The sequence below is a fragment of the Seriola aureovittata genome, chromosome 24 (assembly GCF_021018895.1).
Source record: "Seriola aureovittata isolate HTS-2021-v1 ecotype China chromosome 24, ASM2101889v1, whole genome shotgun sequence".
Lineage (NCBI taxonomy): Eukaryota > Metazoa > Chordata > Actinopteri > Carangiformes > Carangidae > Seriola > Seriola aureovittata.
In genome coordinates this window covers 1251892-1278318 of record NC_079387.1, presented here as the reverse complement: position 1 = coordinate 1278318, position 26427 = coordinate 1251892, and the positions used below count along the sequence as shown (strand labels likewise).

General features: G+C 42.1%; 1 protein-coding gene across 2 annotated transcripts; it reads right to left on the bottom strand.

Moving 5' to 3' along the window:
* Nucleotides 1–386: 386 nt before the first annotated feature.
* On the bottom strand, nt 387–26427 carry LOC130165290 (methyl-CpG-binding domain protein 5-like). 2 transcript variants are annotated; one of them, XM_056370404.1, is made up of 10 exons: nt 26392–26427; nt 18679–19302; nt 16280–16382; nt 13707–13878; nt 10985–13390; nt 6836–7056; nt 5606–6739; nt 4999–5072; nt 4785–4860; nt 387–4672 (listed from the first exon to the last, which is right to left on the bottom strand). In XM_056370404.1, exons 2-10 carry the CDS (start codon nt 18789–18791, stop codon nt 4610–4612), a joined length of 4362 nt encoding a protein of 1453 aa, XP_056226379.1. In that variant the 5' UTR covers nt 18792–19302; nt 26392–26427; the 3' UTR covers nt 387–4609. The 2 variants fall into 2 exon arrangements, with proteins under 2 accessions (XP_056226379.1, XP_056226380.1); XM_056370405.1 differs by having other exon boundaries at nt 26294–26414.

Here is a 26427-nt window from a genome sequence, read left to right as displayed (position 1 = left end):
TTTTCATAGACTGAATATTATATATATATTTATTATATTCTAGATAGTTTTGGTTAATAAAAACAAGATACCAAACTGCACAGTTCATTATCCGTGTATTCAGTAATTTGTTCTTTAAATAATATATATTTATACGTTTTAATTTCATATTTTTTTATTCTAAATTCTACATAATCTTCAGTGGGGAACATTCAGTAGACAATATTAAAATTGTGATCTTCTATTTGCCCACTAGAGGGCAGTGTGTAACAGGAAATTCTGGCTTTAACACCAATCTCTGATATAAACCATATTTTTAAACTTGGTATAAAATTAATCTGGGAACTGTGAAGAAAGAATCAGGAAACAGGGAACATAACAACACCTAACACACCAGATTATTCAAGTAAGAGTGACCATGTTTTTAATATCTTAAACATCTGTGCAACATTGTTCAAAATGTTACATCACTGCATGACCTGTAATGTTTCACAATATTTACAAAAAAATGCTGCTTACATCAAACCATTAAAAAAAGTCCAAACAATCTCAAAATAATGGACTCTGACAAACTATCCCTAGCCCACATTAATGCAAAAAGAAAAATAAACAAGAGCAATCAAGTGCACATCATACTTCACGCAAGTCTATTTTTTGTAAAGTATATATTAGTGAGAAAATATATACTTAATTACAAGTTGAAAAAATAAAATACTGACAAGGAAAGGGTGGAAGAGGGAAATGAGATTCAAAGAGCAGAAACAAGTTCACCAGAAAAAATAAAATAAAATAAAAATAATAATCACCCTCACACACACACAGTCACAGGCTGGAGGAGGAAAAAATAGACTGCACAGACCATCTGAAACACAAAAATGCTTTGAACTCTTGACCACAAATAACATGAAACTGATAAAACAGATCCATAACACATGGGTTCCCAACACGAGACCAGGTTCCTGCATGTCATTGCACAAAAAAAACGGGGGAAGAGAGGCAGAATGAACTTTACCGAAAGAGCTCATGTGTTCTCGACACCGAATGTCACATTTTGAAAAAGGCCGGAGGATTTCCTTGCCACAGTTTACAGTAAAACTCAACTCTGAGGTTCCTTAAAAGTGCGCACACTGAAAAAACTGGGACACTTTGAAAAGCATAGACGTCAGACTATAAAATTTGACTTAGAAATTTAGAATTTCCATGATCAAAAATGGAAAATAACCACACTGGGTTGAGCTAACACCGATGTCTGATATTCATCAATGAATACTGACATTTTCTTGATGTTACCGGGCTTTGTTGCTACAAATCCAGGACAGAAACTGAGCTTTTTCAAAAAAGTCCTTGAGTTTTTTTCAGTGTGCACATGACAAAAAAAGGTCAAAAATACTTTGAAATAAGTCAGAGATCTCATCAGAAAATACAGTACAAATGACTTTAACGTTCTTCAAAGTGTGAACACACGAATAAAGTTAGAACTGTTGAAATTGCTTACTTGGCTGTAATTCATAGTTTGACTTTGAAGCTCCTGGTTTATTTGGATATGTCTCAATGGTTACATTTGAAAACTACTGAAATTTGAGAGTAATATTCGTCTGTGTGAAGTAGTGTACTATTTGGTTCAAGTAACGGCTTTTTAGTAATATGATATTTGGATGCATCAGATATTTTGTTTACCTTAGTAGAATTAAATGTGCTGTTGGCCGTAACGAGTGTGGCGTGTGTGTAAAGGTAAAGCTACGAATAAATTACTACTTCATGGCTCTTAGGTCAGGACATCTGAAAAAGAAAAGGGTAACAGATTACACGTCAGAGGAGATGCCGACATTTTGAAAACAGGCAACAAATTACAGTCCGAGTTGTTGAAGGTGTGTACAAAAGAAAAGGTTTCAAACAATCAGAGATGCAGTGTTTCTAAACGGTTGATCTTTGCCATCGATTGGTATATTGCACTTGATAATTCTGTAGTGATTTCAGGTTGTTGGTTGATTTTGATCAGGAGGAGCACCTGTGTGTGTGTGTTTGTGTGTGTATGTGTGCGTTCACGGTCGATTATCATGGTGAGGATTCTGCTTTCCGGCTTGAAACTTTCATGATAGTTTTTTAGTGTTAAAACTGCATTTGTTACCAACATAAACGCCATCTGCCTTTTCACACGTGCATATTCATAAATAGTGTGGTTATTTTCTTCAACTAAGAAATCCATGACACAGTCTGTAACAAAAACAAGTAGCTCAGAAAGCCTCATGGTAAAAAAGTGTTATCTGTGATGCTCACTTCTTAAATAAAAAGGGAAAAGACCTTTGTAATGGACTATGAATACATGATCTATTCACTTGTTTAAAAAAACAAACAAAAAAAAACAAAACATACATATACACATATAAGGCTTGAGTTCTCAACTCTTGGTAGTATTATTGCCATCTAGCATATTTGTAAAGCTTAAAATAAATATGGAGTACTGTACATAAATAATTTACATCAATAAGCAAAACAAACAAACAAACCAACAAAAAAACAATAAAACAAAATAAAAACACAAGGCCCCTAAATGCGAGAAAATGCTTTCACTGCTCCTGAAAAGCATGTTAGTGTTACTGTTTGATAATCTAGACTCTGCCTCTGAGCTCAGTTCCTCTACCTAAAGCTATAGATGTGGCAAAACTACAGTCATGAAAAAAAATAAAAAATAAAAAAAATCACTGTACAAACAAGCACTAGAACATGATCACAACATCCAAATGAAATAATTCATCAATGCAGACTGTGATTCTTGGTCGTAGGTGAAGGAAAAATCCATCCAGCTCCACTGTTAGTGGTGATTTTATGTTGCACTTCAGTTTGGAGTTTTACTTCTTCCCACAGATAACTGGCCAGAAGATGAAGCCAAGGGAAACATTTCCAGCTACAGAAGTCTCTGTGACCTCAAACATCAACAGTAAGTGGGGCCTTCTTTTAAAAACATCAATTTGTAGTGTTCAATAATAAAAAGAAGAAATCCATCATAGACGAGGCACAGATGCCAATTTCTGCACCAGTTTACAGCCAGCTTTCCCCTATTGAGCCGATTTCTTGAACGCCATGTAAACGACAAACCTGGTTTCACTAACCAGAGTATGAGATTAGAGAAACGGGATTGCCACAGCTGGATTCCTCCTAAAAGTCCCTCCCAAAGTCAATTTCCTGCCACAACCTCTCAGGAAGCAGCAGGGGAGAAATCAGAGCACTGACCTGCTGCACATATACGCATCTTCACGGTAACCAGGTAACCAACATACTGATAGAAACAGCTACATTTTAGCTTGCTGGGTAGCCATCAGGTGACGCTGCAGCTGGTGTTTATTTTACCTATTGATTAACCCGCAGAATATTGTTTTGATGAATCGATTTGTTGTTTAGTCGATGAAATGCCAACATCTCAGAGCCAAGCCTTCAGCTTTCATCTTTTTTCACCCAACGCGCCAAAACCTCTAGATATTCGATCGACTAATCAAGTAATCGATTTAACCCAACCACTGTGAGTTGTAGGAAATTGTTCTGGAAAATCTTGGAAATAATTTTAACAAAACTCCGAAAACTCAAACAACAACACAAAATGTAAAACTGCCTGAAGGTGGATTTTTCCTTCTAAAAACGTCAGGTAACCCAAAAAATTCACCTGCCAACCTGCCAACCAGACTCTTTTTTTTTTTAAGCACAAAACTGGATCTCCCAATATGTTGTTTTTCCTGTCAAGGTGCCTGGTGGAGCAGATGAAGATTTACCAATACTCGTCCGGCCTCTGGTCGTTTCCCACCCTGCTCAGGGGAACATTGAACACTTTCAGCTGGTAAAGTTCATTCTGTTTTTTATCTTTTTTTTTTTTTTTTACCCAATACAAATGAACACTTAACTGGTGTGAAGTGGCTATCGTAATGGAGAACTCATATACTCGTGCCTGTTCCACTGCTGTTCCCTTACATTTAAAAAAACAAACCAAAAAACAAAAAGAAACAAAAAAAAAAACAAAAACAAAAAAAGCACGTCTTACAGTTCATCATATAAAAGCTTTAGGCTGTATTCTTATTTATCCTATGCATGCGGCCGTATGCAACCGCATTTCTGAATAGAAACCAAGACATTGGTACACTTCTTCTGCTTTGTTTTGTACAATAAAAGATAAAATGTGCATTAGGTACGCTTGTACATGACATTGTACAATATTTACATACATTTCTTAATAGCATGAAATTTCAGGATTATCTATATACATATTGAAAATGTATCAGAAATATTTGGACTGTCTATTTTTCTTAAATATGTAAGGTAATGCTTGTAGCTTTTTTTGTTTATTTTACTATCTTATACTAGAAAAAAATAGTTAATTCAGTGAGCTGTAGACAAATTGCAACCATTTTTGATGTTTTTCTCAATTTTTTCTTTTTTTTTGTCTTCTACAGTTAAAACTGTATTGGTGATTGGAATTTCCAGCACCTTCTGTGGTCAGTCATTAAGTCAAGTCGATATGGAACAAAGATGTACCACTGAAAGTCCATGTGTAGCACCTGTTAGAGAGCTCAGATCGCATCAAGGCTGAACGGACAAAGTCTCCGAAGGCTTTGAGGACGTTCTTGGGCCGACACATTCAATGTTATCTGGATATTTTCCTCCTCTTAGGCTTGGGGAGCTTCACCTGACGATCTCTCGACGGGATCTGATGGCAGAGAGAAACATGATGGTGAAGGCTGGACAGGTGGAGAGAGAGCTATCCTTCATGAGGAATAAAACGGTCTCTCTGTGAGATCAACAAAGGTGTAAATACTCACTGTGCCTGACATCTTATCCAGCTCGCTCATGGCTTCGTGGATAGCAGCTTCCAAGTGATTATTCAGTTTCCCCGGTCTGTTGGACATTTTACATTATTTACATTTCCAAAACCAAAAACACAAGAGCAAACATGTAAGGAATAGATGGGACTGATTATCGGTCTGGCTGATTATCAGATCTGACATTCAGGATAAAATGTGTAGTTTTACTTACTTCAGGCCTCTTTTGGCGGCTCGGTCAAGTGCCTCCAGGTCGTGAGTTAGTGTTTTTAGCTTCTCTGGCTCTACCTGTATGAAAAGCAGAGAAAACATCTGAGTACAGTCAAGACTGTTCAGCAGCAGAATGAGAATTTCCTACCAACCAAAATGATGCTGAATTTAGACTGTCATCAGTTTGTCACGTCTACCACTTAATTTCACAGTCGTAAGTCAAACCTTTTCTGTTCTGAAGTTAGAATTTGGCAGTTAAAATGGTGTTTAGAGGATGTTGGACTCTGTGGCCAGTGGACAAAATATCTCTTGTTTCCTTCTGACTTTTCAGAGTTGCAATAAATTTCCATCTGAGGAAAAATTGGTTACAGTCAAATACAACATATTCTCTCATCTTGACTTTCTGGCAAGCAACCATCTTACAGTGGAAAATAACTTGCTGTAATCCAAGACTCTACAGAACTTTTAATATGAATTTATAGGAAACATTTCTGGCTGCTAAGTTTGTAAAGTGCACCAGCCACTGAAATCTGCCGTTACTCTTATTTAGTCAGAAATTTCAGATTGGCTGGTAAAATGATAAGACAGGTGGTCACAGACTGGTTTCTCACCTTGGCCTGCTCCCGCAACTGCATAGCAGCGCTGTGCACTTGTTCGTCCCCGGCCAGCTTGGCAGGCCAGGATGGAAAGCCCTTCAGCTGGCCCCAGACCAGCTCTCCCATGTTGAAGGTCCTGGACCGGTAGTGGAGCAGCTCTGAGGAGGGAGAGTCTGGCTGCCGCAGGTCCTCCTCGCTGCTCAGGCTCTTTGTGTCCGAGGGGCTGGGCGCCATACCGTTGAAATGGCTGTTGTAGTGGCTGTAGTCTTTGGCTGTGGCCAGGGGACCCTCCAGGCTAGTGGAGGAACTGGGTGACTGGTCGTCCCCTGTCAGCTCCTGCCGTGGGGGGCCCAGGACTTCTCCGTAACCCCGAGTGTTAAAGTGTGGGGTGGCACCGTTGATATGGGCGCAGCGTTCGACTGTCTGCTCCAGACGCTCCTTGTAGTTCGCAGGTGTCCGGCTGCAGTTGGTGAAGCGGTAGCCCTCGTCGAGAAAGGCCTTATCGTGGGCCATGGCCAGGCCATGATCGTTGGACCCCTCAGTGGGGCAGGGTGGGGCGGGAGCTAAGCTGGCGGGTCGCTCCATGCAAGGGCTACTCCTCACCTGGGTAGAACACTCCAGAAACTCCTCACCTCCCCAGGCGCTGTTGTTGCTGAGAGCATCGAAACCTCCCCCATGCTGCGTCTCCCCGTCCCATTGCCCCCTGGGAGTCCCACGGCCAGGAGAACGGAAGTAGTCATTGGCGTCAGGGCCATCTGGAGTGCTTTTCCCTGGATCCATGTTCTTCTGACCCCGTCCTGGCCTCACCTGCCTCGGCCTGGTCTGCTGGGGTAACGCCTCCCCTTCCTGGTGCCCGCGCAGGACTGCACTAACTGCTTGGGGGAGGTTGACAGGCTCCCCTATGGAGGCAGTGAAGGCACTCATGGCGCTGAGGGCAGGTACCGGACTCGCCTGTGTGGTCCCGCTCACTGTGGTGGTTATGGTAACATGCATGCCCTTGCTGGCGGCGTCCACAACAGCTCTGTAGATGGCATCCACCGACTCCGGACCTCCACCGGGGCCCCTGTCAGAGCCAGGTGTACCCGCTGGAAGCCCCTCTCCCTGGGGCTGTTGCCCCTCCCCAAACTGTGAGTGAGGCAACATCCCCTGCTGTGGACACAATATCAAGGTCACAACATTATGAAAAATGCTTTTATGAAACTATCTGGAAAGCTACAGAGATTAAAAGCTAACTCATCATCCCACCTGGTAGTTCTGGTAGAGGCAGGCCATGGAGCCAGCGTTGGCAATGTTGCTGTCTGTGTAGGGTGGGTTGTCAGGAAAGTGCTGCTGGCCCTGGTAGGCTGGGTGGGAGGCCACCCCCTGCTGCATGCCCTGGTGGACCTGCTGCTGGTACATCTGACCTGCGCCAGTGCTGACATGTGGCTGCAGGCCTCCCACACCACAGCCAAGGGATGACGGGTTTCCTGCAAAACCATTGGGACATACAAGTCAAAAGGATGTCACTGCTGCACCTCTGCACCTTTAAAACAGTGAAGCTGACATCAGAGAGCAAAGAAAAAAGCTGTCAGTGTCCCCTGTACCTGAAAGTACTGAAACTGCACAGAGGAAGGTCTGACATGCACTATATCTATTTGGTATGACTACACCTAGAATTCCAAAAACAATTATTCTTTGTCAATAAACCACTTCAAAATCAAAGTAGGACAGCGATGAGACTGTCTATGATCCATTGCTGCAAGAAACTTATGCTTTGAATGACTCGAATCCATGGTTTCCCACAAGATGAGAATGAGTTTGTTTTGTTTTACTTGTATGAAAATACAAAATTACTTATTCCTAATCATAGGTCGCCCAAATACATTCAAACTTTGGTAAACACTTTTCACACAGGTTTTTGAAAGGATTTACATCGCTGAGTGTGCATATGATGCAAAAAGATTTTTCAGAGACACAATTTAAAGACTCTGGTGCCATAGTACTTTTTTCTAGTGCTAGTAGTCAATGAAGTACGTCTACTATTATCTGCTGAGCAGTTGGGTGGAATTTATACCTTTTCAGACCAGAATATGATCATGAGTTGCACATTAACAATCTGTTCAATCTGTTGCACCCACAACTAACAGATAGACATGCTGCTAGATTTCTGGTACAGACTGACTTGTTAGCAAAACACACAAAAACACAACATGAACAATATATATCAAGGCCACAAATGTATCAATGAATGGAGAGAAAACCCAGCAGCAATGTTATACAGACAAAGCTGAAGCAGATACAAAATCTCTAAGGCCTAATGGTGTGTGTGTGTGTGTGTGTGTGTGTGTGTGTGTGTGTGTGTGTGGACAAGTGGCGACTGGAGCAGCTGGTGCGATGCTACGTAGCTGAAGGGCAGCTGTGTGTGTTCTCCATTTTTTTTTTTCTCTTCTTGTCTTTCTTCCCCTCTCCCTCCCCTCTAACGCTGAGAGCCACGACTCGGCCAACCCCTTCCCCCTTCCTCCCCACATCCTCCGCTACTGCTATGATATAGTGACGGCTGTTGCCGAGGGAGGTTGCCATGGCTACCGGGTGATGATTGGTGGTGCTGTCTGCTGCCAGGAAGCTTGTTGGGGGAGTTGGGTGGGTGGAGGAGGGGGGTTACGAGGGTCGGGTGGTGTGATTTTCGCCTGCTGGGGGATGGGGGGGCAGTCAGCTGGGTGGCAGGAGGTCTGGGGGGGTTTACAATGAACTTTGGAGTATTTGTTGATGGCAGGAGAGGAGGGGGGGTTGTTCAAAGCTTGCTAGCTGTCTAGAAACAGATGCTTAGAGGCTAATGCTAAGAAGGCACTGACTAGGACACTTTCAAAGAGCTTTCAGCGCTCTTAAGATCCCTAACATGTCATCCAAATTAGCTTCAAGTACTGGGAAATCTACAGAGCTACTCACCAGCATAACATCTGCCATTTGGTGACAAAATATTCTTTCATCCCAAGAGCCTCTGATTGCTTATGTGTTTTGTCACCAGGGACCCTGCACAGCTGACTTAACCTTCTTCAGGAGCTGAGTTGATTTAATTTGCTGTATTGGTCATCTATGAGATTCTTAATGTTTTATTTATTTATTTAGAAAAAAGAAAAAAGAAAGGAAGAAGCACCAATTAGTTTTGGACCACTAGAGGGATTGCAGAGTAATGTTTTACTGACTAGATCCCCTAAATGTTTGTATCTACTGTTTTACAACCATGACACAAAGGTGTACATGAATGAGCACATATATGGCACCAGTAGAGGCTGGTATCGGCTACTGGCAGTAATAAATACAATATAAATAACAGAGTAGGAGCAGCAGACAAGACAGGGTCTATGCAGGGTTATGTTTTTGAAAATGAGGTAAGAAATCTATCCAACATGTTTGTGATAATATAGTTAATGATATTCTGCAACCGCTTTGATCTCCCAAAAAGTCAAAGTATTTAGCATATAATGTTTATAAAAAGGAGACAAGTGGGAGGTTTTCACAGGACGTATGCGGCAGATGTTTGGCATTTCACTTGATATGTGACTAAAAAAATTAACTGATGGAACAGAATACACATGGTTGTATATACTGCAAAGAGAAAAAAAACGCAGAAAAATAGATTAGCTAATAGATTGGCGACATAACCCTAAATAATAAAAACAGGCATGACATAAGCAACAGGAGGACACAACAGGTTGTCTCTCTTCCTCCTCAGAGTCGAACCCCATATGGTGTTGAGTCAGACGTGCCTGCATGTTGGTTCAGTTATGATGAGAAATATAACACTGCCATGGCTGTATTTACAAACAACTTTAGACACATAAATCTTTGTTTCATTTTTTAACTTATGAAATCCAAAATAAGGCCATAGCTTGAAATGAAGTAGGCAAGTGCTGCTTTAACAGGTGTGTCATCATTTTTCTTGTTTTTTTTTTGTTTTACGTCACATTTTCTTCCTAATAAATGAGGATATGGAATAGGTTTACTCCCAGCGCTTTAGGCATCAAATGCAGAAAACTACAAACCTCAGATATGATGATTAAAATGATTGTTGCTGGAGTCACTATGATGATATCAAAAATGTAAATGTCAAAACTACAATTTGCAGTGACTTTTTTCTCCCATTCCCACCTCCACTGGCAACAACCGCCATGCTCTACCTCCTGACCCACACCAGACCACCTGAATTTCAATGACCTGACTTAGGAGAAATACAGAATAACAAGGCACCTGGTGATAAGAACAGGTGGCCTGCAGCAGACCTTGGTGTTATCTCCATTATAAACCATATGAGGACACACAGATGCATGATGAATACATAAACTCATAGCCAAGCCACACAGCACACAGGGAAGGAAAAAAAAAAAAACGATCTAGGTCTTTTCAGTGCTTTTAAATCAAACACTAACATGAATGTGCGTAAACAGACACACACACACACACACACACACACACACACAAAAAAAAAAAACATAGTCACACACAAAGTTATTCATATGCACACAAATAAAACAAAAGAACACACACTGTAAAACACAAGTAGACATGCACACACAGTCATTCAATCACACACAGGCCAAAACCCTCATCAAAGGCTTCACTCTGGTCTCTATTCAGGGTCCATCGTTACTATAGCGACCAGCTAGCTGGGAGAAGCTCTTAAGAGCGCTCTATCTGGGCTGCTTCCCTTAAAGCGTGATGCAGATCCCATTTCCATCTTCTTACACCATTGACTGATGCTAGCATACAAATAAAACAAAGGGAAACACTGGCTGACTGACAATTAGCTGAGCTTCCAAAGATGAGGGGCCTGCTCATTAGCTCAAAGATACTGGAGGAGCCAAACTGTCCAGGCTCAGGGCCTATCACCTAAATCCTGGTTTTGGGTCACCCATAACCATAGAAACCGCATCTTTATCCAACCAGTGACTTATCACAAAGAAAAGATGGGGACATCAACACCATCCTCCAGCCAGAGGATGGCCAGTCTCTACGAAATGTCACCAAACCAACCATAATTCTTCTGATTATTTCTATTACTGGGGCAACTGGGATTAACAAAGTTGCTGTTAAGTATTTAAATCTACCAGAGTAGATGTAACACACGGTTAAAATAAGTGTTCATAAATATTATCCTTAACAATCTGACTTTTAGTGTCTGATGTCATACACTGCAATTCCAACATTTGATAAATCTAGATACAATTCAACCATCAAGAATAAAAAGATACTACTGGTACTATAAAATGTATTTTAAATTGAATGTTTTGTCCATTTTGCTTAAAATTAAGATCCTATTAACCCTGATCAATTTGGTAAGATGACTAATGCTGAGTTTAGCAACAGCATTTTCAGCCCAATTAGCAGACCTGAGGTACTGTAGTGCTGCTGTCTCACCTGTATCAGAAATAGTCTGTGTACAGCTTCCATCACCACCTCCATGTGACATCACCACCATGTTAGTCCGCCCCATACTGTGAAGGAGGTTCTGTTGTGATGGATGAGGTCCAGAATGGGATAGCGGTGGGGGGTTTGTGTTGGGGCGTCCCAGTGGCATGCCATCAGGGCCCACCGGTCCACCGCCTGGCCCCATAGGCCCACAGTTACTCATGGAGGAAGCCTGCATTGGGGCCATCATGTCAGGGAACTGGCCTGGACGAGAACCCAGATGGCCCCCAGACGTGTCCATGTTCTGGCAGTGCTGCATGGCATCTCCTGGACCCCGCAGCCTCTGCTGGGCAAGGAGGCTCTGCTGAGGGCCACCAGGGACTATGCCTGTGCTGTCGTTGTAGTGCAGCTGTGCAGCTCCTTGAGGACCCTGCCCTGGACCAGGGCTAAGACCTGGACGATGGCTGTTCCCAGCCAGGTTGTGGGAGCTCTGGCAGCTCATGGACTGGAGAAGCTGGGCCATGGAGGTGTTTGGGGGAAGGTTTCCAAGTCGGCCCACTTTTCGCAGCTGCTCAGTCGCACTGGGCCCTGGCATGTGGGGTCCTCCCATGCCTGATTTGTTAAGCATGTTGTAGACCATGTTGTTACTGTTGTCATGGTTTACAGCTGCGCTGCCTGACGACTGCTTCCGTTTGCGCATGGGGTCCCTCTGCTGGGCCATGAGCTTGTCTCTAAGAGCTGCCCGACCACTCTGGCCCTCAGGAGTGTTGAGCAGCATGGTGGAGTTTGGCGGGAGCATGGGGTTTAAAGTGCTGTGTCCCTCCATGCCTCGAGGGCCACTCATAGGGCCAGGATGCCCACCACCCCCACCATTACCTCCGCCACCTGCCCCCATGCCTGCCATACCAACTCCACCACCAGTCATGCCAGCAGTGCTGTTGCCAGCAGCGCTGAGTTTGTTTTGATTTGCTAGCTGTGCTTTGGCTGCAGCTGACAAGAGACTGCTGGCGGGGAAGGAGGCGGCATTCTGTTGGCTGAGGATCTGGTTGAGGGGCATCCCCAGGAGTCCTGGGTGGCCCTTCTGGGAAGCGCTGGGGGTCACCAGAGAAGAGGATGACGAGGAGGACGAGGTGGGTGAGTACATGGGGTTGCCGTGCTGCTGGGTGCCAATCGAGTTTCCCATCCCGGGCAGCAGCTGGGAGTCTTTGTACTGGTGGAGTGGGTCTGTTTTGTTGGTGGAGGGGCTGGAGGGCATGGCTGGCCTGGGAGATCCCATAGCTGACCTGGGGGAACGAGGAGGAACCTTCATGGTGCCACATGGGCCCTGGTGCCCAGAGGGCATTGCAAAGTTCCCATGATCAGAGGAGGTGGAGGATGAGCGTGAGCGATGAGGGGAGGCCTCAACTCTCCCAAGGGCAGGCCCGGCCATGTGAACAGGGGAAGTGACAGGGGAGGGGGACATGGAGGAAGCTGGACCACCCTGTTGAGTCCTCTGAACATGGCCACCATGCCCCACAGGCCCAGGCTTCACTGTGGGTAAAGGTAAGTTGCTTGGCAAGGGAACAATGGCGGGAGGGGGTATGTTTACATTCATCATTGGTACCTGAGAGTGGATGTTAGGCTGGAAGTTGGAGGGGTTTGGGGCGTTGGTGGGGGGCTGGCTGACTGGTTTGCTGGGGATGGGGTCCAGGATGCCCAAGGGATCTTTTTCAGAGGTCAACTGCCTTTTCTGAAGGGCACAGGAGGGTGGTATGGATGGAGGGGGCGGCACGGGGTGCACAGGGGGCTGTGTTTTATGGTGAAATGCTGCACGGGGCATATCCACACCAGGGGGGAAGTTCCCCCGTGGCATGTTCATGTTCATGACAGGGCTTTTGGCAGTGGCCGTCGGGGAGAGGGGCGTGCTAGTCCTCCCTGTCATGGCACAGGATGGCTGGCCCGCAGGGGAGCCATGGAGCATCACGCTGGGTGGGGAGAGAGGCGTCCTAGTATTCCCATGGATGGAGGCTGAGCCGGGACTGCCAGCTCCAGGAAAACCACAAGGATTGGTCCTTGGGAACCCCTCAGGGCTGCCCAGAGTGTCTGCACTGGGAGACTGTGAGCCATCTCCATACAGCTTAGCACTGGAGGGAGGTGGGCTCAGCATGCCTCCATACCCAGCCCGGTAAGGGGATTTGGGGCCTGGCTCCACACTGCCCAACCTCTGTGGCCTCGTATACCCAGAGTAGATCTCGGACTGCTGGGCTCCACCCATCTCCTGGGGTGGATACAGCCTCTGCTGCTGTTGTCCAGCTGCCATCATCATCTTGAAAGGACTCTTGCAGTCGGGAACAACAGCATTGGGCGGAACATCGTGGGGTTTAGTCCTTATTGCTCGTTGAGTCATGGAGTGCGCAGCAACCACAGATGTTGTACCTGCCAAACAAAGCACATTTGAGTTAAATCCATACAAACACCTTGGACAAAATGTCAGAAAAGCCATTATGTATAGTGGCCACAGTGGCTGGCAACCCATAAAAATGACAACTGAGAAGAAATAAAACATTTATCCACCTACATTTGGCTGGTTGCTGGTGTTTCATTCAGCAGAAACACATACTAAGTTACTGCAGATAGGAACACAAGCCACCGGCTTACCTCTTCATGTTTTACTTGGTGTGTCTGAGGCAGGCCATCAAATGAAAACATTGATTCTTGAGATGAAACAACTGTTATTTATATGTGCTCGTACCTCCCCCTGGACTGGTCAGTGTCAGAGGTGGGTGCGTCTCCATGCTCTTGTGCAGCGTGGCTACGGCCAGAAGCTTCCTCTTGTGAATGCAGAGTTTGGTGACGTCTTCATCTGCTTTCACATCCTCCGCTGTCCTCTGCTTGACCGCTGCCCCTGGGTCGAAGTTGAACACCTGAAAATGCATTAACAATAAATTCACGGTTACAATGTCATTGTTTTCTTTGCATTTGTTTTGGGTACTATGTACTACTGTTGTCATGTACTCCGAGCCAGATGAATGAAAAGACCAGACTATAATTCATGGCATCTGACCAATCAGTCAGAACGGTGATGCTCATACAAATCTTGCAATATCTTCATGTTTCATTCTTTCTTGATGTTTTAAATTAGATTTCTACAGGGTAAAAGAAAAGTGACCATAGTCCAATTATGTTTTTCAGATCCATGACTTCATTTCAATGCACCAAACTCTTCAATTCATGGTTTCCAGAAGTCAAAATCTCCAATCATATATGAAGATACCTGTTTAAATGATCCACTCAGATGGTCAAAATACATACAGATGGATGGATTCAGTTGGATAAAATTGTTACGCTTCTTTTTGAGAGTGCAAGTGGTACACAAGACTTTTGGGACAATCATAATTTATTCAAGTGAAAGGTGGGATATCCAGTGATCATGAAATCAAAGATAACAGTAAGCTGATTATCATGGGTTTGTGGCTAATCCGAGGACTTACAGGGATGCTGACGACTTCATGGTGCCATGTCAATATGCAGCAGCTCACCCTTGAATTTCATGTCAATTACAGCCAGGTGTTAGCTAAGAATTGTACACACACTTTATGTCTCAGAGCAGCAGAGAATCAAATCTTACGTTTTCATGTCAGTGTCACAGAAAGCGTCACATATACAGCGAGAAATGAACCATAACAACCACAACATCAAATTGATGTTTGGAAATGTTTTTAATCACCATTCTTGGTCGGCTGACACTCTAAGGAGCATGTAGAGGAGTGTAAGGAGGAGAATGTTTAAGGATTGGTGGGGTTTATATTTGCTTAATTAAAACATCAATAATAGAGCAGAGAAGCCAACGTTTTCATAGATGAGAGGATATCAGCCTGATTGGACAGACAGGGTGTGTTGGGGACAAATTTAGCTTCAAGAAGGATAATCGGTCGGATTACTCCATGTAATGTGATACAGTGGATGCTTCAGAGCACCCCGACATTTGTAGATTGGTCGTTCACAGAGATCAGCGGAAGTGGTCAGTGTGAATTTATTTCAAACGTCCTGAGCGTATGAAACGGCAGCGGAGAAGTGGATTATGCTTCAGGAAGTGGTTTGAGAGCTTTCTATGGACATTTTAATACTTTTTTTTCCACCGTGAAAACTGGTCACTATTGGAATTCATTGAAACAGACATTAACTCAAGCGGACCTCATCCACCAGGCTCCGTGAAGGACAAAAGTCCAAAATTTTTACAGCCACCTTTCAAGCTGACAGCGGTGACTTTTTGATACTCAAAAGACCATTTCCACACAAACAAAAGCCCCACTTTAACAATAGCCTGTCAGAAGTTGTTTTCACCTTGGTTTGACTAGAGTGACACAATTTCCTCCTCACAGACATGTTTACTTCCTTCTCCATCTCCTTCCCTCCTTCCCTGCTGCAGTCATGAATGTCAAATACGTAATGTGTTCTATCTTGAGGGCAAGACACGTCAACAGCTGATTGTCTGCTCTGAATTAAAATATCATGTAGTTTAAAGAACCATATAGCTAACACTCATTCTCTGTGACTTTGAGCAAGTACATACTGTATTTCTTGATCACCAACATCATCACATCTGCCCTGGATGTCAGTCACTTTTTTTTTTTTTTTTACAAGCAATTACTAAATGCAACAGTCAAGTGGCATTTAATTCCTGCAAAATAAATTAAATATCAAAATTAACAAACCTTAAAATTGCAAAAGGCTTATGGAATGTTAAATTAAATGTTTTCCCATCTGTGTTAAAAAGGTATGAAACGTAGTCGGCACAATACGACAGAGTGGCCAAAAACCCCTGCGCAAGCAATCATGCAGTATCTTCACTGACCTTTACTTCTCCTCCAAGAGTAAATATGAGAAAATGTACTAAAGAACTAAAATATTCTTCTTACAATGTGACTGTAAAGACCTGAAAAAGCAGGAACTGGATCAGACACATGACCCCACAAACTAAACCAAAATCCTGCTCGACACAGTCTGCTAATGCACACTCAAAATGATGTGGGGTTAACATCGTTCCCTTTTTCTGTCACTGTTACCCTCCAGTGAACAGATGATTAATAAAGCTTGTTATAAAAACAATGACCAACATGTCACATACACAAAGGCCACCTGCTCATGCACATTTAGATACGATTGTTTTTAATCCATTTGGGGGCCTCGTTGAGCTGGAATTTTTTGGACAACAGCATCTTAATTTCATGTGCAGATTGTGACCTCCACCTTCATCTTTAATTACATTGTATTCTGGAGTCAAGTTCAAAAGGCAGCTGTAAAATCAAAAAAACAAAACATTACCTTGTGGAGGATGAGTGGGCACTCCAGGCCGCATTTGCAGGTTCCATCTGTCAGCAGGTAGGTCTTCACCTGCTCCAAGCTGGACAGCACTGAGCCGCTGGGACTGCACATAGAAAACAACATAAGGCCGAGGGCAGACTTCAGCTGGTGTAGCTCCAGAGCACAAATGCTCCGATGATATCACATGTGGCAGCACTTATTTGCGTTGTTTGAAATAGGTTGTTGAATATCATGAAATATTTCTGAAGTGACGTTCCTGATAATCTATAATATTTTGCATTTAACTGAACATTTTTATGTGAAATAGTGTGCATTATGTGTGCTCCCACCACAATTTCATTCCTGACTCACAAGAAGAAAACAAACCATTGATGCTCCACTGACAGGCGTAGCATGTTTACAGGCCTGCAACCATGAAATTACACAGTTATCCATATGAATTAAAAACATTTTCAGTATCTGTGAAGGAGAAGACGTCTGTACCATATTGGCAGTGGACAACAGTGACTGAACAGCATTTTGAATAAAAAGTCCAAACTCGTCCAGTTCATCAGAAGATCAATTCATCACTCTTCATCACTAGCACTAATGAATGTTTAAATACGGAGGCAGCCAGTAGTTAATCTAACTCTCAGCTTGGACATCAGTCAGTGCCATTCATTGTTATTCATACATTGTATATTATTTGTCCCTTTGGTTGAACCCTGTTGTTTTAAATGTGCTAAATAAATAAACCTGATTTAATTTGATTTTGATACAGCAAGAAAATTATCCCTCAACTTCTCCAACCGTTTTTCCTTTCCCATGCAAGTGAATGAGAAAGTGGTCTCAGACTTTTGGACTCCACTGTGTGTCATTATGGTTTCCACATAATAGACAAATCTGGGGTTTCTTCTTTTTGCCCAATCAGGGTAAAACTATTGAAAGACTAAAGATAAAAATTAGGAAAGTGATCGGGAGGTCACAGCTGCAGGAAAGAACCCATGAGAAATGAAAAACAATGTGATGAGTTGACAAAACAACCAGTGACTGAATCATCAGTCGCAGCTGCTGTGAAAATATCTGCTGTGAGGATCTGTAGCTGCACATCCCTGAAGCAAACGCACATTTTAAATGTTAAGAATATGAGCAAATACAAGTGTGTGGTGACAGTATCAGGCCACGGTCACAGAAGTAGACAGGATTCTTTCCAACACCCAAAATAAACCTGACACCAGCCAACTGCTTTAGTTCATTGTGGCTGGTAAATACACGTGCTAGTGTTCATATATCGGGAAGGACACCAACTTCCAGTCTACATGACACAGTGACTGTCACAGGGTCCAACTCATTAGTCAAATTCGGTTTCTTTAAGGAGCCAATGGGTTTGTGAAATTTGTCAACCACATCCAAAATTTACCAAAATGTATTTTCGCGTCTTGAGAAAACATGTGGGTTGCCATTCACCTGTTGAGGGACGGCATACTGTGATGACAGCAGTACAGAGTAACCATGACTCCTCACAGTGAGCAATGGCATCAAAAGCACAGCCACCATGTTTCTGTCCAGCTCCTGCAGAGCCAATCAATTAGAAAAACTTTATCCATGTGTAGCAAGTTAACAAACCTATTGGTGCTCTTTGATTTGAAAGGAATGGACACCAAAAGCTGACGTTTACCATAAATATATCAGAGCAATGAAATTTGTACTATTGAACTCATCAGTTATTGGCCACACTGGTGATGAAACAGTTAATTTAAAATATTTTACGTTGTTATTATGTGACAATGTAGTTCTGGCTTCTCAGATGTGAGGATTTGCTTCTGCTCTCTGTTTTATAACAATGTAAATGGACTATTGTTGAATTTTGGACTGTTGTTTGGTACAAAGTGAGCATTCTGAAGATGTGAAGATGGAGCAAAACTTCAAACTTTTTAAATTACATTTAATGCAATGAGCATTGTTGGCATGACCATATTCAGATTCAGTACTGCCAAACAATTTGTCAAAATTCTGTCTGATTTCCTAATTTTCTTGGTCAAATGACATTTTGTGGACCAAATCATAACTTGAAAATAATCATTGTTCATTTCAGCCATATCATACTGTTGAAGAAATTTGAACAATCTAACAATCAAAATGAGTCCAGTGTAGTGTAGTGTAGTGTGAGTCCATAATAGTTTTTTAGATATTTAAAATCAGTTTTGCAATTTTCTTTTCTCTTCAACTTCAAATTATGAAGGACAATGCTCGTGCTACGAAGTTTGTTTTACTGGGGTAAGTGCCCAGAACTGACAAAATTATGGTGACCTTCTGTTCAGAACACTGAACAGTGTTTTGAAATTTATCTCCCCTGATAGATTTGTCTCAAGTAGCACACTTGTCTGGTGTCCGACCTCTGATGGATGAATTCTTCTTACCTTATGTATATGACCCCTCTGCTGTGCTCCGCCTTGCGCTGCCAGCCAATGGGGACCTGGACAGGGACGGCCTGCCTCTCATCTCCCGCCTCACAGTCCTTTCCGCCATTCATTGCGCCACTGGTTTTACGCTCGACACCTCAGAGGTATATATATCAGACATCAACCAGTGTCTTCGCAATGCACGTCATGTTCGTCTTCCAAAGCCGTGGTGGAGGTGGTGGAGGGAGGGTTGAGGAGATGGGTCGGGATGCAGGATTATGCTTCAACGTCGGACTCCCCTCTCAGGTGGAGTTGAATGGGGTGGTGGATGAGTGGGTGGTCGGGTAGGGTGAGGCAAGCTCACGGCAAACCCTACCCTTTGAGCTGCTTCATGGCTACAGTGCTGAATTGCACGTAGACTTCCATTACTGCATCTTGTCGTTCAGAGCCATCCGACCCAGGAAGATGCTGGCTGAAAAGGAGAGGATGAGGATTTGGTGTGCACTGTGCTTTCACGGGGAAGTCCTTTATTACTAGTTTTTCACCATTTGTCTTCTGCCGCCCAGAATACCGTCAGACAAGTAGAATATGTTCAACATATTGGTTCCCAAACGCAGTTGGGTAGTGGTATTCCCATGGTTCCTGTGAGGGCAGAACAAGAATGTTAAATCCATAATTTAATCTGCTTTTCATTTACAATCAATTATTTCCATTTCACCACAGTGACCAAGATGGCAACCTTTAGACTCAATAAAAATGAAACCCCTTTGTTATCTAGTCTTGATACTGGTCAATCTTTTGCTGGCCACCACACATTCTGATAATTACATTGACTTGACTGAATCAAGCCACTGCTTAGCTGCTTGTACTGCCACTCCACACAACGAGGCCAGCATTATTCCTATGAAAGATGTCCTTTTATTTTAAATAAAACCTTTTGTTATAGGCTACTAATGTTAAAATAGTGTTAAAGGTGTGGTCGGAAATATGCAGAGCTGCAAAAAAAAAAAAACAGAACCGATTGGCAGATTAATCAATGATGAAAATAATTGTAAGTTGATTAGTTGCCCTGATCATGAGGATTTTTTTCCTGGATGGTCTATAACACAGGTTGGCTTTCAAATGCAAAAGCATGTAAAAAATAAATAAATAAATTAAAAAAAAAAAATTCAGCCTGTCAAAATTGACAATATTGCAATTTCAAGTATAATTTTAAAATTTTTATATCTTCTAGGATGTTATAATTAGGTTTTCTTGTCTTAATTATAATCCAAGTCCTTTAATGCTGTATTGTATATGACATTTATGCTTTCCTACAGATAGGATCCACTATTCCAGTATCTGCTCCAATAATGACCTGATTAAGAAGATCATCTATTATGATAGACGTGATCTATATATCTATCATGATAAGACCAATTCACATAAAATTTATCTTTTTCATCAATGTCATTATACATCATAGTCACAAGGAGCCACAGACTCAGTTTTGTAGTGCCAGGGTCAACTGTGTGTAGGGATGGGTGCCAACAGCCAGTTCCATTTTGGATCCAGTTGCAAATTGATAAAAATACCTGGATTTGTTAAGCTTTGCAGCCTATCAATCACTTATTGAATTTTGCATTTGCACCCTCTGTCTGACACTATAGGCATTGGTAAAGAAAAAATAAAAGACCAAAATATATAAACGCACAATAACTCAGCGACGCTGTTGTTTACAGCAAACATGGCAGACTGGCTTGAACGTGTCCGAGTCAATGAAACTAAAGAATCTAATATTTGTGGGAGAAATGCAAATCCTTTGTTTATTTATCATCCAACATGTTAAAGTAAGAACCAAACAAACGACAAAAAAGGATTCGAAAAGCAGATTTGGAACAGGATTCATTCTATAAAATGCCATGGAACCCCATCCCATAACTATATGGATCTCAGCTGATATCCAATCATTTTAATAAGGTCAGTAGAAGACCTGATACCAATCCAGTGTGTTGGACAGGTAGAAGTATATAAAATCCAATTTAAAAAAGACACGTCTGGTGCAGATATTAATTCAGCCCTTCGCCTGGTGTCTGTTTGTCGTTGGTACTCTGCAGTTCAGGTGCTCACAATTCTTAGAGTGTTTATTTTACAATAAACTAAGAACTGAAACTGGAAAAGGACTTGACCAACAGGTCTCAGAAAATGCCTTGATTAGTCCCAAATCGCAATTCTACAGATCTGCTCAGGATATCCCCTCTTATATCTTTTTATAAATATATTGCAGGTTTACAATAAAACTTGTTACACACTATGACTGTCGTATAGAAATGTTGTCTAATGAAAAGATGACAAAAAAAAACGTTATTACTGGCAGTTTCCCTCTCTCAGAAAATGATTTCAGTAGAAGCCTATCAAAGCTGGTAAATCAGGATGAATTCAGTGAGTGATGGAGATCCATGTAAAGCCTCCTCTCAGCCGCCAGTGCTGCTGACTCATAACTGCCCTGTGAGCTGCTGAGACCAAACCCAGCGACACCACCACCAGAGGAAGAGAGGCGAGGGGGGTACTGCTCACCGTGGCACAGTAAAATGAAGCAGCAGTTATACGTATACTGTTCATCTGGAAATACGCAGCTGCATCAGTCACACCTCTTCATCTCAGGAGGTGTGTTAGTCCTATGTGAGAAACCACCACATCATTAAAATCTCATTTCCCACAACTCCATGTTTGGAACATGCAGAGGTAACAGAGAAAAAATAATTTCTATTGTTGTGTTCACACTAGAGGAACAAACTAATTATTTTCCCAACAAGTGCTTAGTGCAGCGTTGGATGTCTGTGGCTGTGACAAATATCTCATCTCTATCTTTAAGATTTCTATTTGTTATTTTGTCTTTTTTTTGGTTGTATCAGCAAGAAAAAGATGAAGGATGGTAGAGAGGGGAGTGAGGTACAACATTTCTACATCACAACCTTTGGTAAACCCTTTACTCCCTGAATGTGCCACTGTGCTAATGTGAAAGCATGAATTAAAGCTCAACTTTTACTATTTTTCTGCTCATCTCTCCACGCCATTTCCTGACTCATGACTCAACAATTACCGTGTCCAAATTACATACGGTACTTACTAATCTCCAACCTTTTATAGCAGGCTGATCTTTTTTTAAGATTGCGCTTTTGCCCTTTTCACATTTACTGTTCACAGCAATGAGACAAACAGGCGCAAGGAGGACAGACAGAGGAGCAGAGGGGTGGTCAAACTCAGGACAATGTGGACACAAAAATCTACCAGAAATGCAGCGTGAATTCAATTATTCCTGCACTGGAAACATCTTAAGGTGGATTTTTTTTTTCATTTAAGACAGCCTAGGCTTTGTTTGGTTGCTTTGCAGCTTGCAGCTATGAAGGTAGACCAGCTAAAACTGTATTTTTAGTTGTGCATTAACAGGTTACAACATAGATTTGCCTACATACGTAAAAGGGATCGTAGTTGATGCACATCCTCAAAGATGTAACTACATATTCAGGAGATACCACATGGGGGACACCAGAACTGTGATTTGCAAGCTTGGGATGCTCATGCAAGTTTCTGATGCCAAACAAAATATAAGTTTCAGTCCCACAAACCTACAAAAGTGAAAACCCTCTGCTCACCATGACTGCCGCTCACAATCTCAGTAAAAGGAAGAATGTAAACACAGTGACGACACTGGAGTATTCATCTATTCAGTCATGAAAGAAGATGAGTGCAAGCAACCGAGAAGTAACTCCAGTTTGATGCATAGCCCACCATAGCTCCATATTGCAAAGTGAATGAAAAATATAACTAAAGCACAACATGGCATGATCATGTACGATAAACCTGTCAAGTGCTGCAGGGGTTCCATCAATGTGTGAACTCCAACGCTGAAACTATAAATCAAAAGCTATGCCATCGGTCTCTCTTCAAATTAAATGCATATATCCTCTTTATCAATAAAATTGGACTTGGACACAATACAACAAATACCCTGGCTATTGGTGAACTTGAGAATCTATGGCTTGTGGACTTTTTGGCTGATCTAAAGCTGACATATTCAAGCCTCATCAGGCCACAAGGCATCAAATATCATGCAAATTGTGCGTTAATTGTGTGGCACCAGCAATATGAAACTTGATTAACTGGCAGTCTGTTCCTTTACCATTTGCTACAAAGATTAAACAAGTCGCATGCAGAGCTCCACTGCAGCTTTTCAAGAGACAATGAGCAGGTATGTTAAAGGTTTTGTAATGAAGTAGTATACTGCTGTTAAGTGCATTTCATATGCAGATCAGTACGTCCAGGACATTGGCAAGAGCAGGTTGAAAACAATAAAGACATTTTGACTATCTATAGAAGGCTTAAGTCCAACAATCCTTAAAGTGAACTTAACACATCTTCAGAATTATTACCAATAGAAATTTTGAAGACACATCATACAGAAAGGGACATACATGATCAACAGACACATTCTTTTTAAAGCTTGATGAGTCCACATCACTAACGCAATACGCACTTGTGGATCATTTATGAGTTAGGTTAGGTGCCAAGAAGGCATAACAGCAATTAGAGGAGATATGATAATTTCAAGACACTGTGCAATCACTGCTAAATAAAGAAGGGAAATATTGAAATGTCATCAATTATTGTGCAGTAGTTGAACACGTTTTCAGTCCTTGTGTAGCATTTGGTGTTAAAGCCTGAAGATACCTGTGACAGAGGGAATGCATGTGCTTGTTATTTCAGTGTGACTTTTTTTTTAAATCACCTGATCACATCAGCAATTGATCTGGCTGTGTCAAAAAGAGAGAGAAAAAAGGATTTGCTCAGAATTTGGCCCGGAAATAAATGTGGAAGTGGATCCTGAATTTAATCCTATAATAAAATGTCCCCACCCCCCACCCCCGTCCTCATTTTGTCCTCCATCACAAACGATGTTGGGGAGAAATGCCCTTAATAAATGACAAAAGAGAGTAATGTGGAGCCCAACAACGTCACTGCAGAGTCACTGATGTCTGTGATTTGAGACAAGACTGCAAAAATGGTGTGTGTCATACATGTTGTGGCACCTAGAAGATAAATCTGATGTATCTGATGAGGTGGAAGTTGAAAAGTAAAAAAAAAATCAAAATCATTTCCCATTTTCTTCTCCAACATTACATTAAGAAAAAGATGCAGCACCACTGAGAACATATTTTGGGGGTAAACAACCAGCTTTGGCACAAAATTGACTTGAAAATGATGGTAATTAAACACATTTTGGACTCAATCCAGCTGCAAACTTCATACAAGCAGTGTGGAAGACGAAGAGGAAAAAGTTAATGCAGAAAAAGACATGATAAACACAGGCGCTGGAGAGTTACAGCAATGCGGCCAAAGAAAGAAAAAAAATTTTTAGATAAGAAATCGCATCAAAATGACAAGTGGAAGCCAAAGGTTCTTGAGTAACTGAATTTGCGGTCCATTAAGGATGGCAGTTTATGTAAATGAAAATGTTTTCATGTCCAAATTATAAAGCATATGATCAGACAAAGTAGCTTGTGTGCATCTCATTACATGGTCAAGAAGTAGATTTCTTCTTCTCTTATGATCTGGTATCATTAAAGTGGTTCTCATTGTGATATTTGGCATTTTTTGTTATTTTACAGTGAAATTATTGCATCATAACAGCGCTTTATTACTGTAGTGATCACAGGAGCTGTAAGTCTGGTGTTTACTTTATCTGTAACGAAGGTCTGTCCGACCAAAAATCACTTCAAATTGTCTTAACTCATCATGACCACACCAAGAAAACAAACTATTTACTAGCTGGTACAGCAACTGGTCAACTTCACCCGCAGACTCATGATGCAGTTCAGAAAATAACCTTCATACAATGACTGCTGAGGAACACGACAAAAGTTTACCAGCATTTTGATTTAGTAAATTCTCACCTAGCTCTGCCCCAATGGGAAGCCTTAATTCTTCAGAGTGCCAAATGAATAAAGCTGATTAAAAGTGATAACAGTGAGAGGGCAGCATTTCCTAAACCTGTAAAATCAAAGCAACAATCTCAGTCCACCATGACCTTAAAAGTCATGGATAAAAATGTGTTGACCCTGAATGTGTCTCCGAGCAGTCCAATTTTAATGAGATTTAAAGTCTTGTTAATTTATCCAACGCTATGTATATCCAGATAAGGCCTGTATTTAGAGCTAGCTGACATAGATAGGCAGGTTACAACAAGATCAGAAATTTTGGTCAGATTTTCATTCACATTTGATTTTTATCTGTTGAACTGCTATTTAACATAAAAATATCAATTTGTGTTCAACCAGGGGTAAATTAGAGGCTTGCGGTGCTATTGTTGTCACCCTGAATATGGATAGTGTTTTGGAGACTTATCTTGTAAGGTTGCGCAGGACATATGTCACATATGACACATATGTAATTTTGTCACTGACAACTATTGAACATGAATTTGAGTATATATTTGTGCATTTATATCTGCATCTAGAGCTGTGCATTTGTCATCAGATCTGTAAAAATGCATTTAATGCAAAGTGAAGAGGGTCTGTCAAAGGTTGTCAAATAAAGCAAGAGTGGAGAACAGGTAACACAAAGTATTTACAGTCTGTGGTGCGATAAAAAGGAATATGATACAAACTGTGCAACACCAAAATGGTAAATCTGATAACTCTTGTCTCCTCACACTGAATCACAAGCTAGCTACCACTGCTCTTTGAGTAACTGGCTAGATTAAAGCCATTACTTCTCAACCTAGCATTTAAATCTTGCTGTAACCCCATGGAGTTGGCTAAGGCTAGCTTTAGGGGTAATTTAGCCATATTGCATTTGCAGCAGCCTTCAAAGTTGACAGCTACACAAGTTGGCTAGCTAGATGACAAGACTTTTTCCCCCAAAACTGGAGAATATGACAACCAGACTGTGCACATTACCAAAGCAACCATAGGTGCCTGAACGTTAGATAATAGCTAATTAGCTTGGTGAACATTAGCCAGGCTGTCTATCAACTGTGCCAAGTGTTGCTTTATTAACGTTTAAGGGACAACCGTGTGGCACTAAAGGTTGCTTAGTTTATCAACGGGCGAGACGTGCAGCTCAAGCTCCGTCGCCTGCGGGCCTCCGCGTTAAAAAGTGACCGTGTCAACAAGCGATATCAGTCCTGTCTGACTGGGCTTTTTGATGCATTGGACACAGCATCTGAACTAGCTGGGGGTTAGCATGCCAAGCGTCAGCTGTCTAGCTACCGTTAGTTGGCTAGCCAGCTAGCTTGTTGTAACGAAAATGAATTAGAGGGCGAGCTCGGGTACGCTAATAACATTTTAGCATTTAATTTGCGAACCGTAACTGCGGCCGCACACATTAAGGACCCGCAGTCCTGATTCCGACCTCAAATTGTCGAAGTAAAAAGCAGCTAGGCCCGCGTTGGGGTTTCGAGCCAAGGGGCCAGGCAAGGCCAGGGCCAGGCCGAGTTAGCACGGGTTAGCTTAGCATGCTAGCTAACAGCCGTGCAAACCCGTTGCGTTCGCAGAGAGAGAGAGAGAGAGAAGAAGAAGAAGAGAGAGAGACGCTTTTCAGGCACTAACGTTTCTGTCTGCGTCAAATCAAATCGTAAACTGTCCGTTCTTACCTGGGCATCCCTGCAAATGCGTGCTGGTGCTAAAACATTGAAATGAGCGAGCAACAGTACGTTTCTGACCTTAGGAAAAATAAGAATAAGAAGCCTACCCATTAGTTCTCTTGCCTCTCTGCTGGTTCTCCTAC

Bases quoted from the DNA above. Each gene is read 5' to 3' on its own strand.
- LOC130165290 (XM_056370404.1), bottom strand. From the start codon at position 18,791: ATGAATGGCGGAAAGGACTGTGAGGCGGGAGATGAGAGGCAGGCCGTC. The intron at 13,391-13,706 runs GTACGAGCACAT...TTTGTTTGGCAG, and splicing joins ACTGACCAGTCCAGGGGGAG to GTACAACATCTGTGGTTGCT. The intron at 7,057-10,984 runs GTGAGACAGCAG...ATGGTTTTGCAG, and splicing joins ACAGACTATTTCTGATACAG to GAAACCCGTCATCCCTTGGC.